General features: G+C 37.5%; 1 protein-coding gene across 2 annotated transcripts; it reads right to left on the bottom strand.

The window, feature by feature from the left end:
- Positions 1–5058: 5058 nt before the first annotated feature.
- LOC131776146 (dynactin subunit 2) lies at positions 5059–18395 on the bottom strand. Of its 2 annotated transcripts, none has more exons than XM_066173168.1 (18): positions 18276–18395; positions 18087–18155; positions 17545–17641; positions 16100–16260; positions 14669–14728; positions 14027–14047; positions 13273–13311; positions 12386–12426; positions 11532–11595; positions 10659–10730; positions 9694–9759; positions 9093–9137; positions 8305–8382; positions 7642–7713; positions 7483–7545; positions 7261–7300; positions 6865–6956; positions 5059–6418 (listed from the first exon to the last, which is right to left on the bottom strand). In XM_066173168.1, the coding sequence occupies exons 1-18, from the start codon at positions 18312–18314 to the stop codon at positions 6311–6313; spliced, it is 1227 nt and encodes a 408-aa protein (XP_066029265.1). In that variant the 5' UTR covers positions 18315–18395; the 3' UTR covers positions 5059–6310. The 2 variants fall into 2 exon arrangements, with proteins under 2 accessions (XP_066029265.1, XP_058948278.1); XM_059092295.2 differs by having other exon boundaries at positions 10659–10733; positions 18276–18394.
- Positions 18396–18622: the final 227 nt, after the last annotated feature.

Raw genomic sequence — 18622 nt, 5'->3', positions numbered from 1 at the left:
CGCTTTTGGCGCATAATTGTGTCCAAAGACAACTGCCGTTCACAGGAAATTCATCAGGTATATCTAACAGAGATATCTTTTCTAGTTTAAAAGCGCCAAGAAGGATTTGCTGCCCACGTAGCCAGGAAATATCTTCTTTCATTAATTTTTTCCTTTATTCTTTGCGTCGCTTCATAAACAAGAGTTTATACCTAAAAATAGATATTCCTGAGTAAAAAAAAATCAAGGAAGTTTTCGTCAAATGAGAGAATTCCGTGAGCACATTGTTCCTCAATCTAAAACTTTATCGCATTCTGGTTTTGCAGGCTCTGGGAATTTCCTTTTAGAGGGGGCGAGCAGACAGGAAAAAATGCTCTGAGACAAACAGTGGAAATTTAAAAGAATAAAACTGACTGTGTAAAGGGAGATTTTTAACGGCTTTAAAATGAATTTTCTTGCTTCTGTAATGTAAATTTTTGTCACGGGTTGTTACTGTAAACAATCGTGGGCGAGCGGTTGAAAACCGTGCATTATCTATCTTTTTTGGCAGAAATTTCAGCAGAACAACACTTACGTTAATATTTTCAAAATTCCTGAGAAATGGTCAGGAAATTTCTTGACAGTTTTGAGTCCATTTCAAAAGCCTCAGACAATCTGTTTTGACTGTCTTGTCACTTTGCTGTTTTATGAATTACCGCACTCGCGATGAGGCTTTTTAAATTTATTTGCAGAGAGGATTATTGTAAAAGGAACATCTCGAGTTAAGATCTGTGGCCGACCACAAGGGCCAACTTTAATACCACAGAGCCTTTACTAACTCCCCCCTGGGGGAAGGGGGAGGAGGCGACCCTCTCCCTTCCCCCCTAGCAGAAAGTATGGTGTTAACTTGAGGGCTAAAATCTCAAACAAGGTATACAATTTAATGTCTATCCTATTGAACAGTGTCTTTGTGGACTAGAAGCCACGGAAAAGGTGAAAGTGAGTTCTCTACTCGAGTAATACTACCAACTGTTTATAGAACGCTTTTGGACAGAGTGTCAAAGTGATCAAAAAAGCCAATCCGAAGAAAGAAAATTAACTTTAAGAGCCAATGAGAACTTAGAGTAAAACCAAATTGTGGTTTTAATTTTGCATCTGATTGGTCGAGAGAGTGGTGAATGTGGTGCGTGAGGTGCAATGGTGAAAAGTGTAAGAGATTCTTTGAAAAAACCGTGACAATTTTTTCCGATAAGGAGGCTAGAATCCAAACTCCGTCATTAAAGATGTAATAAATGTATCAAATTAAAAAAAGTCTCAACTCTCCTAAAAGTCTCAACTCAGTAAGACACAAGCTACAATTTGAAATAAAAAAGGCTAAAAAAAGACTAAACTCAACTCTGAAAACGAGTGTTTACGAATGCATCCGCGTTAACCTCGATTTCAGGTTAAACTGAGGTCTATGGTGAACATTATTAGCTGATTAACAGGATCACTCACATGAATAAAAAAAACATAACCAGTGGGGAAGGAAAGAAAAAAAATGCAGTTGGAAATATATTCACAAAAATTTTAGAAAAAAACAATCAGCATTTTCTCTCCCATCTATAAACGTCTCTGCACAAGCCACAATAAAAAAACTAAGTTGAAAACGTCAACTCACCTTTTTCTTTGCTGCATCATCTTTACAAGGTTGAATGTTCAGGTCCGCCCCACTCTTGGACATTAATGGCTCCTTTGTACTCTAAGACAAGAGAATATTAAAAAAATTTCGAAACCAATCATGATGACGAGCAGACTCATCGGATCAGATGTAGACGGTTTCTCAGTCTTATAAATTTCCCAGCCGTTTTTCAAAAGTCACTTGGTAACATTTCCTGTCACTCAGTGACGCACGACGCATCAAGAAAGCGTGAAACCATGACAACGGCTTTGAATAAGACTACTGTGGTACAGGGCGGGTTTACACATACATGGCACAAAATTATATTCTTCATTCAGACAATATTTTGTTAATTTTTTTAAAAATTTTTTACTTCTTATTTTCAAAGTAGCCCTTACTTTTTGATCTTTACTGTGAGATTGTAGAGCGTCCTTTAGTTTCACCAGAGACGACAAAAATTCACTTTTACCGGACGAAGCAGCCTGTTTCTTAAGAAACAAAAAACAAACAAATAAACACATTATGATTGTCCTGATCAAAAATACGCAGAGGTTAAGGAGAGGTTGTGTACAAGATAAAACGTTCAAGTCTCTTCTGGAGCCTTTGGCTCACATTGCAGGAGTTTAACCTGGTTTCCGTGGCAATATAAGACTGGGAGTATTGCCCCTCCCCCCGGATGGGATGCAAGTTCATCAAAAAGGCCGTAAGGTTTGACGCGGGTTGGTCTGGATAAGGGCCTTCCGGCCTTGCACTCACACGGCTCTTTTGCATTTTCCGAGTACGTAAATTATAATTGTGGACTTCAGCTTTAAATAAAACAAATGAGTGAATGGGTCGTGCTTCTCGATTAATTACAAGGTTCTTGTTTTGACTTGAAGAAAAAAGGAAAAAAATTCGCTGTTGAATCTTTTTAATAGTGGTTCAGTGTGCAGTAATTAGTAATGACGCACGGTCATGACGCACGGAAGTCGTGACGCATGGAAGTCGTAACGCACGGAAGTCATGACCTCGAGCCTATTATATTCACGTCCGAACCTCCCATTCAGTCAATAAGTACGGGTGCAGCTGTGCGAATGTCTTACCTGTGACGTCAATGAGCGTTTCTCCACTTTTTTAAGCGGTTGTTCCAATCTGAGTTGCTTTGGTGCGAGGGGAAGTTTATTTTTACTCCGAACACCTCCTATGCCCTCGCCGTGATTTTCATCTCGTTGTGTATCATGTCTCGTGTCAGATTTTTCCTTGTCACGCGATTCATAAGGTGCACGCCTATCCACGGGGTTTGACATATCCCTGCGGTTTGCCTTTTCTCCAAGGTATGACTTATCCATGGGACGAGGCTCATCCTTGAGGTGTTTCCTTATAGGCCCTTCATATTCATGCTTCGACTTATGTTTAGGGAATACTTCATCTCTGTGATTCAGCTTACCCATGGGGTATTCTTCTGAGGGCCTGCCCCTGGGGTATTCCACCAGAGGCCTGGAGTATTCCTCCCTTGGCTTTGTACCATCTGTTTCTCTCCTCCGGTCGGTAAGTGTGTTCCTGCGATTCCTTTCGAGAACTTCACGGCCCCTGGCCTCTCCCAAATGTTGTGAATGTTCCCTGGTTTTTCTATAGCCATCATACTCCTTTTTAACGCGTTTAGATTTCGAATCATTGGCATGCAAATCTTTTTCAATCTGTCGATCATAAAACCGCAATATTTATTACTCTAAATTTACTCCAGCCCAGAGAAAAGACGTAATTATTTTGCATTTTCGGGCGAGAAGGGGTGGGTGTAAGGTGCGTGTTAAAAGCGACTAACTACTCTCATCTCGCGCGTTCTCTCACGTCACGCTGGGCCAAATACACGAAAAAAAAATTGCGCATGTTAGGCAGCCTAGCAAAGCACACAGAGATATATGATACAAGTTAACTACATAACTCTACAGTATTTATTTTGACCAAATAACCTTTCATTTGATAGAGGATCATTAAATATAATTGCTTTAAAAGGTAATGAAAGTTGTGAAAGATGGCACAGCGTGCGTTATCAATGGCAGAGCAAATATGTTGTTTTGGCGGGAAAACGCGCCAGCCTAAAAATGTGCCTGTCTGTTTTAAACTCGAGTGAGGCTTGTCAGCTTTTAATTGCAATTCAAAGTAAGAGCGACATGAAAGTAAATTTCTTTAAAATGAAGATTTTTACCCCTACCATCCAAAAGGTTTAGCGAGCAATTGAACTGAGTAACTGAAACAGCAGGTGATACACAACAGGTGGCAAATAAGGACAAAAAAACTTGTAAAGTGAAGAAATGACTGATCGCTATGTTATTCGCAATTCTGGCTTATTTGGCGCAGCATAAATAACAACATATTGTTGTCTTAGTGAAAATGAAGATTCTAGGTCTAAAGAAGGATGAAAACTTTCTTAATGAAAAATTAAGATTAATTGAGCCACATCCTTTTCCGGCGCAAAATTCGTATGCAGGACTTCAGATACACTACACGAGAGTGAAGAGAAAGGAAGGAAACATGCTTACCTGTACTTCGTCTCGGGACGAAACTTTTCCACCATGATTGCGCCGTGTTCTGACCGACTCTGTTTGGTTCAGAGTATTCATATTTTCATCTCCTCCCTCACTCGGTAAGTTATGAATTCTCTGCCTTATTTTCAATCGAAGTTTATCGCGCATCGAGTCCTCCGAGCGACTGATTCCCCTCTTACTCTTCTCGTCGGAGATTTTCGACATGATTGAAACTTATTTCTCAAGCTTACCTCGATTTCACCTTTCAAAAGCCATTTTGTAGACAAAATAGTCCACACTTGAGTATACTAAGGTTGGGTCACAAGAAAACAGGTCCTAAAAACTTGAGTGACGCCATAACGGAAGTCGCGGTAAAAGGGGTGGGGAGGGTAAAATTGATTGACGCCCGTTTTCGCGTTCAACATACCTGCAAAATTTTCTTTACGTGTAACGAGGATAGAGAAATTTTTCACGTTAATAAGAGTTTCTCGATCTTAATGCACTATCAGTTCGTTAGACATACAGCCAAAACGTCTGTCTTCTAAGTTTAAAGGGGTAAGTTTCTAAAGAAACTGTGGTGCTGCGTCGGTGGGAGAGTATAGCAGGTAATTTAGTGTTAACAACTGGGTTGAAAACGTAAATTAGCCACCGTAAAGAGTAAAAAAGCTGACGTTTCGAGCGTTAGCCCTTCTAATCGCTCTGACGAAGGGCTAACGCTCGAAACGTCAGCTTTTTTACTCTTTACGGTGGCTAATTTACGTTTTCAACCCAGTTGTTAACACTAAATTACCTGTCTTCTAAGTTTTCTTGGGTCCGAAGCTTTAATGGCACGATTTAATTTAGTTGCAATAACCGTTCGTTTCCCATAATGTGATTGTTCACAGACTCTTGTGACAGTAGTGGTGCTAGAAACACAGAATAAGACTTCAATAAAGGTTCATTTTAAAGTTTTTACCTTTTAATGCTTCAGACATATTCGACTACCTAATGAGAGTCATACGCCGCTTGATATTGCTGAGAATCAATTTGGAGTAGATTCCTACACATCAATAAACGGCGTAACCCTTTAACTCCCAAGATCTCTTTAGAAATTCTCCTTACTGTCTACCATACAATTCATATGATGCTAGTTGAGTGAATTTAGTACTGGATCAACTACCAATCCTCTAGTTAATAATTCTCTTTATTCTCATCACTTTCCTGCTTGATATCGTATTGATATTGTAAGGAGAAATTCTGTCTAGATCACGAATAGCAGTCAAAAAGTTAAGGGGCATCAATTGATGCTGCATGCCTAAGACAACGAAAATATCAGCTATTTCGATGTTCAATAGGATACAAGACATTTTCATACTTAACGCTAAACAATTTGCCTTACTCTTACTTTTAACTATATTCCCAACTGTTCCTTAACCCTTTAACCCCTAAGAGAGACTGGCATCTAATTTCTCCTTACAAGATCACCCCTGAATCAAACATTAAGGTCATGAGAATGAGGGAAATTATCAACAACTAAAGAAGCTCTTGATTGTTAAACAAATTCTCCTTGTCAGCATGAAAGAATTGTATGGAGAACAGTATGGAGAATATGCATACTGATGTTAGGATGTAAAGGGTTAAAGGAATTCGAATTTAAAGAATAAACGAATAAATAATAACCTACAAACGAGCCTTTTCTGGTGTTTAGGAATTTGTGTGGGCAACCAAGCTGATGGTAACGAAACAACTTATGAAGAGCAATCGTTAAGGTAATCACATGATTCCTTGTATAATTTGGAATAAATAAGCCCTTGTAATTTTTTTGAGACTACAAATTGCACTCACACTTCAAAATAACCCTAAAAAAATTCCAAACCCTTTTGCCTCTCCAAAACACCGTAAAAGGCAGAGTGATTTTCGATTGAGTGTCGTAAAACTAAAACCAAAGTAATCACAAAAGCCAATCAGAAGGAAGAGAAATATCCTTAAGAGCCAATGAGAACTCAAAGTAAAAACAAACCAGATTGGTTGAGAGGATAGCGTGAGTTTTCTGGGCCAATCACAGAGCGAAGTAAAGCAAAACCAATACAATCCCAGATAACTTGCGACACTCAACTGAAAATTGTTCGAAGCATATACCATGAATACCAGCCCGCTTTCTTATAAGTTAATCATTAGATAAGTATCTATTTTATCTCCCTCTCGCTAATCACCGTCCTTTCGTTTCGAATTTCTCGAGAAGAGTATTGATGCGAGCTTCAACTCGTTCACAGTTCGCCTCAATGGTGGCTACGTTGGAGTTGAAACTGGCTTCCAGCTTGAAAAGAAAAGGCGAAAATGTATTAAAGGAGAAGTAAACTCCAGAAATCGTCATGTCCGCTATTAAAAAGATGTATGAATATTATGACAAAGGAACCTTCAGATTCGCAAAGATTCAAAAAGGACGGCGCCACTTTTAATCTTGCTTAGCAGCCTTGCCTCATACTTGTGACATACCAAACTCTCTCTTCCCTTCTTCACATCTCTTGGCGATCGGTTTGAACAAGTGAGAGTTATAAAAAAAGGTTTTCTTGACTCAAAGCATATTTTTTTCCCCGATAACCGGAGAAGCAGTTGTTAGTGAACCTCGCATTGTGATTGCCACCGTTTGGGTGCGCGAGGCCAGGTTATCGAGTTCTTTTTAAAAATGGCGGCGTCCATAGCCGTAATTTCAAAACACTGTAGAAGAGATAGACAAAACAACTAGAAATAACAGACACTTACCTCACTAAGGAGTTTTGCCTGGCCGCGCATTTGACTGTTCAGAGCAGACTGAGACGAATCCAGCTCCAACAACGATTGACCAAACTGGCTTGCTGTGAAGCACAGAGCAGAGAAGTTGAATTGATGAGGAATGTTGAACTTGTGTAAAGTGATGTTTTTATCGCATATAGTTACCTTCAAAAGGGTGATAAAACGGCTCTAAACTTGTAACTCTTCTAAATAACAAGTTAACCATGATTTTAGCATTTAAAACTGCTATGTTTTTGCAAAAAAATGGTGTAAGGGCCTTTTGTTGAGGGGGGAAGGGAGAGGGAAAATGGTGCAACTTTCAGGGGGGTGTAAGTGCAAACAAGCTACTCATATATGATTTGTTTTTCTTCTAGTTCTTGTTCGTACCTTGTTCATGCAGAGCTTTCAAGGATTGTAGTCTTGTTATCTATAAGTTTAAGAAAGCAAAACATGAAAAATGAGTGACAAATGAAAACGTTAAGATGATCAAGGTCAGGTTAAGATGAAGAACAGTGCCGTGCTGGGTAAATTGCAGTTTTGACTCCCTATAACTTCCGTTGAAATGTTGACCACGCGAGAAAGCCTGATTACCTAAGTAGCGGCACCTACCAGATCCGGGACAACGTCTACGAACGAATCCCACTTGTTCAAAAGATCATAAAGTTCGGTCACCTAAGAAACAGTAAACCAGAAGTGAGAATATAGTTTGAATTAAGTTAGATGCTAATCATTCTTTGGGGTCAAAGGGTAAAAATAATTTTCTTTCACCTTGCTCTGCTTAGCTGAATTTTCAACTTCCTGCTTTTTCTCTGAGAGAGCATTGACATGATGCAATATTCCCTGTGAAGAAAAGGAAAAGGAAAGCTAAAGAAATTCCTAGAAAAACACAACTACCTTCAATAGAATAGAGCAGAAGGAAAGCAAAGATGATAAAGATCACGTTCAATTTGAAAAGTTTGTAAACTTATCGAAGTCTCTGGCCAAAATCAACTTTAAATTTTGAGCACACTAAGAACAAAGAGATTTTCCTCGAGACGAAATGTGAAAGGTCATAGATTGAGTCATGCGTGGGACATCATGTGGTGCCTGGTGCCTGGTGCCTGGTGCCTGGTGCCTGGTGCCTGGTGCCTGGTGCCTGGTGCCTGGTGCCTGGTGCCTGGTGCCTGGTGCCTGATACCTGGTGACTACTGCCCTGAACTTCGCATCGATCAATCCAGCTTAGGCCTCTTCTCAAGACATTGCATTGTTTTTTTAGGCAAAGAAGCTTGCTCTCACAGTGTCTTTCCACCCAGGAGTAGAAAGAGGCACCAGAAACTGTCAGAGAACTCCACAAACTGCTGGGGAAGGAAGGGGAGGGGACTGCAATGGATTAGCATGGGGGGGGGGGAGGTGCCAGTGAGGTCAAAGAAGATCACGTTAAAATTTTCTCACCTGTAATCGTGCATCAACGTGATCAATGTGATTTGCATCCAACAAAGCAACTTTAGCCTCAAGAGCTGATGCCGCAGACTGTTAACAGAAACACTTTATTACTAACAACCAATCAATGAAACTAGAAATCAATCAATCAACTACTCAATCAATCAATCAACCATTCAATCGATCGATCAATCAATCAAGCCCTCAATCTCCCAGTCAATTAATGAATCCATCAATCAATCAATCAATTACTCAATCCCCCAATCAATCAATTAAACCAACAATCAATCAACTAGTCTTCAATCAATCATACAGTAAACCTGTCAATCATTCATCAATTACTCAATCAAACAACTAATCAACCAATCAACAACTTGGGCAATCGATCAATTAATCAATCACTCAGTCTGTCCGTCATAGAGGGAATAAGTTTCTGAAGAAACTGTTGTGCTACATTGGAGGGAGGTATCATGCCCCAATGAATCCAAAGCTTCAACACCCCCCTGGGCAACTCACAGGCATTTGACTGTTGTCCATTCCCAGGGGGGGAATTTGAACCTTGCCTGGGTGGGGTGGGAAACATGAAGCAGAAGTGTCACCTCTTTTTAGCAGAATAAATGGGCAATAAAAGTAACTACTCCAATTTGAGTCAATAATTACTAATCATAAAACATACCATTCATTTCCATATTCAATCCAACACTTTTGAAACTGAAAAGGTTAGGTAACTTAAAGTGTTTTGTAATACATGATGCTCACCATTTTCAACATTGGATGGGAAAATTTTATATTAAACTCACCAACAAATTTTTATCCTTAATTTCAAGATCAGCAGTAATGGAGGACTGCAAAGTAACAACAGAGTTATAACATAGGTGAGGATTTAATCAAGACAAAAATTATAAATTAAAAATAAAAATTATATCAATGTACACATATTTTGTAATAAATTGGTGAACTCACTTCACCTTGATTTCATATATTCACTTCTGCACACTGAAGTGTGCAATAATTCTTTCACAACATTAAGCATTCATTTTGATAGACTAACCGTCAGTGCCTAGGTTAGCACTAAATATCTGCTGATCAGGCCAATTGTAACAATGAAAGTTGACATGAGCAGGGTATTAAAGATTGTTGTTGTTCTTTATAATTATCAAAAGTTAACTCCCAGAAGTGGTTAACATGTAACTTCTCCCTAACATATTCATACACTGTCCTACAAATTGGTAATGAGAATACTCAAACTTATCAGGTAGAAGTTGTTATCTTGATCTAACACCAAATTCTTATTACTAATTTACATGGAAATGTGTAGCAGCTGGAGGGGAGAATTAACAATCAAATCTCAGGAGTAAAGGGTTAAATGTTTTTTTTTTCCTCCAAAACTGCAGAACTTACCAAATGAGTTGGATCACTGCCCAGAACTGTCTCCAATTTCTGTACCCTTTGTTCTAACTCGCTCATCTAGGGAAGAAATGACTCAATGTTTAAAATAAAATCCAATTTACAATTAGCTGACTACATGATATTGGGCATGTTTCAGTATTTACTTCAGCAATAACAATATTGCAGAAAGAAAGGATAAAACCAAAAAGGAATTAATTAAAAATCTGAGTCTATTTTTAGGTGTAATTATCAGTTGAACAATAGCATGAAAAAGATGTTTGTAAATCATTTTAAATCAACTTGAACCAGTTTTTTGCTTTTAACTTAATATGTTATAAAATCATTCACGTTATAAATAAGAACATTATTCATATTTCAATGATTCCTGTTTGCTTTTTTTTTTTATTTTTTAACAATGCCATGGGAATCATGTATATCTGCATTTCACAAGAAACATCTCAATTGGAAAAAAATTTTAAAATTGAACAAAGAAAATTGTCACCATAAACTGAGATGACACCTAGAGAATTGTTAAAAGCCTTAACTATTTAAACTCCAACATCAGTACATATATTACTATACTGTTATCTATACATTTCCTTGGGCACTGAAAAGGAGAATATGTTAATTATTAGGAGCTTCTTAATAAAAAGGTGATTTCCTCCATTCTCATGACCACAGTATTTGATCCAGTGGTGATACTGTTCAGAGAAATTAGCTGCCAATCACTCTTAGGAGTTTTAAGGTTAGTTCAACTATGCTGTATGAAAAACTGGTACTACTACAGATACCTTGCAGTGTTTAAAATTTCTAATATGACTATTGTGAGAAAGACAAAGTTTGCGTATCTTTACAATCAACTTTCCACCACAAAGCATTTAATAAAACCTTACAGAACAGCAAAGGCCAAAGACACAAGGGTGTCAAGCCCTTATAACAGCCCCTCAAAAATAACCCAACAAGCAAACAAAACTTACCTGTGAAAGTTGATTAAACTTTGCATGTTCTGGTTTGTAAAACAACTCATATGTGACACATCCATCATCACTCTGCTGATAGAAAAAGGGGAAAAAATTGTCACAGTTATTAAAAAAAAGTACTGATAATTTACAGGGTTTTCCAAAAGTTTTTGAAGTGAATGGCTGCATTGGTCATGTGAACCACAATCCCAGATGCCGTGTTAAGTGTAAAAAGGCTTGACAGGGTTCTGGATGTTTGAATTTAACATGAAGATGCTCTAAAAATGCTTTTTTTCAAGGTTTCTTTTCCACCAAACCTTAAAGAAAATAGAAATGGAATTTCATGGATTTATAGTGTTGGTAAATGACGAGAACAAATTTGCTCAGCTGCTTAATAAAAGGAGATTTAATTTCAAGATTTTACTTTGATTTCTCCAAAACTGATGTACAAAGCTGAGAGTGGCCAGCCAACACAACAAGGTAGGAAACATTCTTTGCCAGCAGCTGGCTACTTTTAACTGATTGCAACATCAATTTCTGGCTAAAAAAAAAGTTAGTCAATTATGTCACAGAATGTTGATCTCACAGAGTTTCAATTTTCCAATTTTTTCAGGGGAGCACGCCCACAAACACTTTTGAGGGGTGTGTTGCAAAGCAACATGCCTCACTGGCTGATTTCAGAATGAGAAAGAAAGAATCCCAGATGTCCATCATAGACACTTTTATCATATTAAGCAATTCACATCATGCTTTGTGCCTCTTGAAAATACCCTATTTAATTTTTCAAACATGTCAATTTTGAGACAGCACTTCAAACTCAAATTTCCCTTTTCAAATTGCCCTCTGATATAAAAAAAAAATTTCAAAAAGAGAAAACAAAACAACAAACACCTTAGTTTGCTTCCCACTTGCTGCCTCAGCTGTTTTAAATGCTTCAAGTTGAGTCTGTAGGCGTCTAGATATAAACAGAAGAACAATAATAATTGACCACAAGTGCTCAACAACACAGGATTGTAAGTCAAACATATCTAATTTCATCTTTGATCTGGAAATTTATTTTAGTGTCCATCTCATAGTCATAAACTTCTTAGCTGTTGAGCTTTAGTTTGGCCATTGTGTTGTGTTCTTGGACAGGACATTTTCACTTTCAGAGTACCTCTCACCTCTGAGGGGAATATACACCTAAGTTGATGGTTAAACATATAATATGTCTGCATTGGATATTTTGTGAGTTTCATCATATTTTCCATGCCTCATGGGAACAATAAAAAGTATGAGCAATGCGCAAAATACCCACTCATAGTATATGTTAAATGACAGAATAAGGGATTTATCATTCTACAGAGACTATGATTTCATTTTCTAGTATTTTGGCTTATGGTTTTCAACCATGGCATATTTTACATGCTCTGATACCATGACATAGTAAAATAGCCCAACAGTGGAATAACAAAAACAGGTAGTGGCAAATGGCGGAATGTGAAAAAATACAGTAGCACTGGGAGAGGGAGAGGGTAGGGGAGTAAAGCTGTGAAAGAATAGCATCCCTTCCAGGGGAAGTAGCAGTGCCCCTAGTTACTTCATGTTCTATAAACAGGGAGGAACTCCAGGGGAGTAAGGTGTTGGGCTTGAGACCCTTGCCTGCCATCTAGGGAAGTGTTATATGCAGGTGACTATGTTTTCCTCTAAGAACACTTGCATAAAGTTTTGCCTATCGCGAAGTTTAACATATCAACTTGACTTACTGTGACAACCCAGCTTGAGGTGTTGAAGCCACAGTCAAAGCCTGTAACAAAAAGTAAAGAAAGCATTGGAGCTGAAAGTTTTTTCCAAGTGAAGGAATTAGTCAGTTGGGTGAGAAAGAAGTTGGCACGCTGGTCCTTGTCAGGAGCCTGGATCATAACACATACCTGGCACAATTTTAATTTCAAGGGTGTGGAATATTTGCCATGTACCTTAAGGATTCAATTTAGCACCAGAGGTGTTTATTTACTTATGGTGCCTCTAGAAGAGCATTTATAAGAGACAGGGCAATTATTTCTTTTTCAAGAAACAGGAGGAAGTGTTAAACAAAGATTTGATGTTTATTTTAAAGAGAACAATAGCAGAATCTGTAAGGGTAACATATATACATTGAATCTTTCCAGCATAATGTTAGGGAGTCTACTCTAGCAGTGCTATCACTAAAACAGAATTGGGGCACTTATTAATAAAACAAATTCCAGTGGGGGGGGGGGAAGGGCACCTATTTGAGAGGGTCACTTATTGGAACAAGGACGATAAATCAAAATCATTACAGTATTTGTACACAACTTGAATTTGCCTTACTTTTGCTAATAAACCCTTTTTTATTGCTGGGCCTCCTGTGACCTAGCTGGATTTTAAGACACTGTTGTTTCCTTCTGACAAAAGCAAAACACGTCTCTTCACACACCAGCCCACCAAGTTTAAATCTCTCAGTTTGCCAGCTTTTATTCCGTTTTTTGAAGTTACAATTTGGTTTATGAATTTTTGATTCAGTGAACACTGATATGTCTGTTGTGAGTTTTTGTACACACCACTGTCAAAAGATCCTTGACCCAAAATTTTATTATAGTTTATTATACTTAGCAAAAGACAAAGACCAACATACCTCCTTCCCAAGGACATTCACCAGATGTAAATCTTCAAGCTAAAACAGATCAATGAGAAATGATAACTTCATGCATAAATGCACAGACTTCCAGTAAGATGCTTCACCCTTTATACTCTAACATCAGTATGCATATTCTCCATACTGTTCTCTATACATTTTCTAAGGTGCTGACCAGGAGAATTTGTTTAACAATCTACAGCTTCTTAAATTGTTGATAATTTCTTTTATTCTCATGACCTTCATGTTTCATTTAGGGGTGATATTCTCAGGAGAAATTAAATACTAATCACTCTTAGGGGTCAGTTACCAATAACTTGTCCTCAGTATCAGAATTTCCACAGCTGAAAACCATCCTATAACTAAATTAAGTTTTCGTCTCTGTGCAGTCTGACCGTATATGGCACTGAACACATTTCCTTTATAAAGGAACTTATGATTCAACTTTTTTTGTGGTTAAATTTTTCAAACCAATTTGATTTTAATCTTCATTGCCTCTTTTTCATTGTCATAATTCCTGAAAAAAAAATTAAAGGAAAGACCACACTACTCTCAAAAACTGTTTGCAAAGAAAATGAATTGAGCCACAAAACTAACATCCCACAGGAAACTCTGACTATTGCTTCAGGGTATCATGGAAGTGAGAAATTTGTTGTTTTATTTGAAGCATAAGCAATTTTTTTTCAAAAGATATATTTTCACAGTTTTATGAAAGCCTGAAACAAATATTGAGAACATATAAAAATTATCCCACCTGTTTTTGAAGGGTTTGCACCTAACGTGGTAAAAGATAAATATAAGGAATTAAAATTAGCAACCCAGAGTTGTAATAACACTTTATTTTTCTGCACGTTACTAAAAAATGTTAATACCTATGGTAAAACTCTTACCATTTAATTTAAAGCAAATTTCTCAATCCTTTACATCCTAACATCAGTATGCATATTCTCCATACTGTTCTCTATACAATTCTTTCATGCTGACAAGGAGAATTTGTTTCACAATCAAGAGCTTCTTTAGTTGGTGATCATTCCCTTCATTCTCATGGCCTTAATGTTTGACTCTGGGGTGATAATATAAGGAGAAATTAGATGCTGATCACTCATAGGGGGCAAGGGTCAGTCAAGTAAACATTGCTACAGCAACAGCTTCATCCCAAAATTACATAAAATTGTTTATGATGGTGAATAAAACAGCCTCTAGCCCTTTCACAGCCAAGATCTAACCACCAATGCTCCTCACTTTTTTTCATGCATTTTTCATAATTTTAGCTCAGATAATTTTGATTTTGTTAAAAAAATTTCCTAGTTGATAGTTTTACTTCTATCGATGCCATAAGGATAAAAACCTCTTAGGTCACTACTAAAAGTGAAAGGGTTTAAGCCAAAATGCTTACCTCTTGTGCCAGAACAACTGGTGAAAGTTTGTTCTCCTCTTTTTCATCCTGAACAGTGCCCTAAGACAATCAAAGAAGTAAGTGGTTTAGTGCATTATGATCAAGTATAAATCTTGGAACTAAAGGCAGTGTTAACGTATTTTCTTGAAAAAGTGCCCCTACTCCATTGATTAAGTGCCCACTCCTGGGCCAACATATCAAACAAGGGCTCTCCTCAAATGGGCACCTCCCTCCTCCCCCACTTCTCTAACCCTTTACACCCTAACATCAGTATGCATATTCTCCACACTGTTCTTTATACATTTCCTAAGGTGCTGATAAGGAAAATTGGTTTAACAATCAACAGCTTCTGTAGATCATTTCCTTCTTTCTCATGATGTTACTGCATGATTCAGGGGTGATAATGTAAGGAGAAATTAGATGCTAGTGACCCTTAGGGGCTAAAGGATTAATATTGGTGATACTAGGAAAACCTGTGTCTATTGATACTTCAATTACTACTCTTTAAGCTCAGCACAGGTTAAGGTTAAGTTTCTTAATAAGTGCCCCCATTGAGAAAGCACACTCATTCCAGTAAGTACCCCTCCTTTAAGCAAAAATTTTAAGTAAGACAGGGAGGTGAAAACACTGGGGGTAACCTTGCAATGGACTGGCATCTCAGCTGGGGGGGGGGGGAAGGGAGGGGGTAGTGATACTCCTAGTGGCTTCACACTACAGACACCATGATAACCTTTGGCTGAATGGGTTCAAATCACTTCGTACAAACCTTATCCACCTATGTCGCATCTGCTCTCCTTGAATCAGCATTAAAGTTAGTTGACACATCATGTTTGAAGAGTTCTTTTTATGTGTAGAATAACATTCCTGTCATTCCTGTTTCTACCACACTTTTTAAATCATAAACAAGACCCTCCTTCCCCCCATTCAATGTTGCCTGTACATAGCTTAACGTTTATGGAAACACAATATGATATTGTGTTTGGGGGAAGGGGACAAATAGGTTAACTTAACCCTTTAACTCCCAAGATCTGATTGCTGATTCTTCCTTCTAGCTGCTACACATTTCTTTGTAAATTAGTTATGAGAATATGGTGTTAGATCAGGATAACAACTTCTACCTGATAAGTTTGAGTACTCTCGTTACCTGTTTGCTGGATAATGTATGGATATTGTAAGGAGAAGTTTCATGTTAACCACTTCTGGGAGTTAAAGGGTTAACATGCACAAAAGAGATCAAATTAAACACTAATTAAAAGCAAATGTGTCAACAATTTTGTTGCTGATTGAAGTTGGAGAGAGACACCAAAAGAACTAAATGTTTTATACCAGTTCACAATACAGTGATTACTAGGACCCAAACCATGATCTGTGGTTAAAAAAGGCCCAGTTTCAAATCAGTCACAGATCTCTCAGCCATAAACACAAGCTCACCTTAATTTGCTCCAGTTCTTCTGCCAGCTCTCGAATCTCATGCTGAAGACGATTAAATTTATTCTGAGGTGTCTCTTTAGCTGCTCCTTCTCCTAGCATTTCATATTCAGTTTTTGTAACATAGCCTTTCATCTGTTCAGGACCACACCTTCCTGAAAAATCTGGAAAAAAAGCAAAAAAAAAAATTACAAATTAAAGTTTTTGTTCCAAATATATTCAAATGACATATAATCTTCCATGTTTAATCTGCTTCCATGTTTAATCTGCTCTGCACATATTATGTATCATGTTTGTGTAACAGTGTTGACTCTAATTATGACTTCTGCTAAGGTTGTTAAAATCAACAAATCAACAGTGGTTTAAGATGGTCTCTACTCTTATTGACAACTATATTTGCCATCACAATGGTCAAAATGTTGTGAGCTCATGCAGTGCATGAACATTGCATGACACATTCACACAAGCAATGTTGTCTGTACTCCTGTCGAAAACAGCAAATTGGCCAATCAGAATGTGATATTACTGCCAGTGCTGGTAAAATATCAGTCATAAATCCAGACAACACTCCTTTTTTTCAATTAGACTACAATATCAACTGTTACTCCTGGATACAAACCATTTACCATTATCTAATATAAAAATTAAGCTTCACGTCAATTTATTAGCATTTAATTCAAAATACGCTGGGTTCCTAAGAGGGCTAAATAATATTTAGGTCAATGACAACATTATTTAACCATTTCCACTCTCACATCAGTCTGCATATCTCCATACTGTTCTCTATACATTCCTTAGGTGCTGACAAGGAGAATTTGCCTAACAATCAAGAGTTTCTTGTGTTTGTGATATTTCCTTTACACTTATGACCCTCAGGGGGTGATATCATAAAGAGAAATTAGATTCTAGTCACTTTTACAGTTCAAAAGATTAACTCTTTAACCCCTAAGAGTGATTAGTAACCATTTCCTCCCATCAATATCACCCCAAAAACAAACATTGAAGTCATGAGAATGAAGGAAATGATCATCAACTCAAGAAGCTCTTGATTGTTAAACAAATTCTCCTTGTCAGTACCATAGGAAATGTATAGAGAACAGTGTGGAGAAAATATATACTGATGTTAGGGTGCAAAGGATCAAGAAAATGTGGATCCTCTTTTATGACTGTTGTTGCAGGAAGCATGTTAAAAACTTTTTTTTATGTTAATAATATGGTTGTTATTTGAGACTTGTATGTACTGTGACCTCAAGAGAACAGTGAGTTTTCCACAACACTGCATACTTAGTCAGTAAATCGAAATTGCAAAGGCCTTTATAGTTTGAAAATATTGTTTCGTGTCTTATCATTTTCTGTACAGTCTGTACAGCCCATTAATCAATTGTTCAAACACACCTAATTTGGTTTGTTTAATTAAGTTCTGGAGTCAAGTTAAAACTATCACTTACCAGTATTCCCTGGGTCTAAATATTTTCCACTAAATTTCTCAAATGCTTCTTTAGCATCAATTTTTAACAAATGAATACTTTCATCTCCATTCTGCATCTAAATAATTATACAAAACAATAAGAGGGGAAGTAAAAATTAAGGACTTCTGAGTGTACTTACAGTCCAACCGGTATCAAAAGGCACCTTAATAAGCAGTCACCCTGTACTAAGCAATTGGTTTTCAAAGTCTTGTAATGCTTCCCCATAATTACTTTAACTTTTCACTTTTCCTCGTTTCTTTTTTCCCTTCCAGATCTGAAGCGACCTTTTTTCTTTCCTAAAATAACAGCGCATTGAAAGGATAGAACCAAAATATACAAAAACTGATGGAAATTATTCTAGAACGAATTTAAGTTGAAAGAGGGACTTTATAATATAAATGCAATATTTTAGGATGTTTAAGCTTAAGTACATGTAATGAACATTAAGAATTGCAGAGAATTGATAAATCATTTTCAGTTCTCCTTCAGTCATAAAAGTTTTGTATAGCAAAATATTTTACCGAAGGGTCACCCTCCTGGTTAGTTTTCTCCATAACATCGGGAGTTTCGTAGACATCTGGCTGATTGTCCTAAAAGAAGGGTGAAACAGGGAGAAAATGTAACCAAAATCTAACGGAAGAGTGAAAATTTACGTTGGAAAGAAAAAAAAGGTAAAATAACAGAACAGTTAGGTTAAGAGGGATACTTACAATGCCAGGTAGTTCAGAATATCTGCTTCGAGCAGCCATGTTTGTAATTCTCGCTCAATACTTTGTAGCCTCTCCTTTCTATCGGTCGCTGAGCAATGTTACGTTGGGGAGCCTGTGTCATGTGTTGGGCTCTTAGGTAGCAAATGGTACATACGTACGTGACGCGCGTGAAACGGGATGAGAATTCCTTCTTTGCTATCCTCGGCAAAGAGAAACGAAAAAGGGGTTAGAAAAAAAAAAGGTATGGCAAGTGGAACGGTGTCTGTGATCGTAAGGTAACGGCTCCGAATTTCATTTTTCTTCGTCCTTCCGCTTATTTTGCGAACATCATTTTTCGCGAGCCCCCT

Source organism: Pocillopora verrucosa, chromosome 10 (assembly GCF_036669915.1).
Source record: "Pocillopora verrucosa isolate sample1 chromosome 10, ASM3666991v2, whole genome shotgun sequence".
In the NCBI taxonomy this organism is placed as follows: domain Eukaryota; kingdom Metazoa; phylum Cnidaria; class Anthozoa; order Scleractinia; family Pocilloporidae; genus Pocillopora; species Pocillopora verrucosa.
Note: the sequence above shows the minus strand (reverse complement) of the source record. Positions and strands in the feature narration are given on the sequence as shown.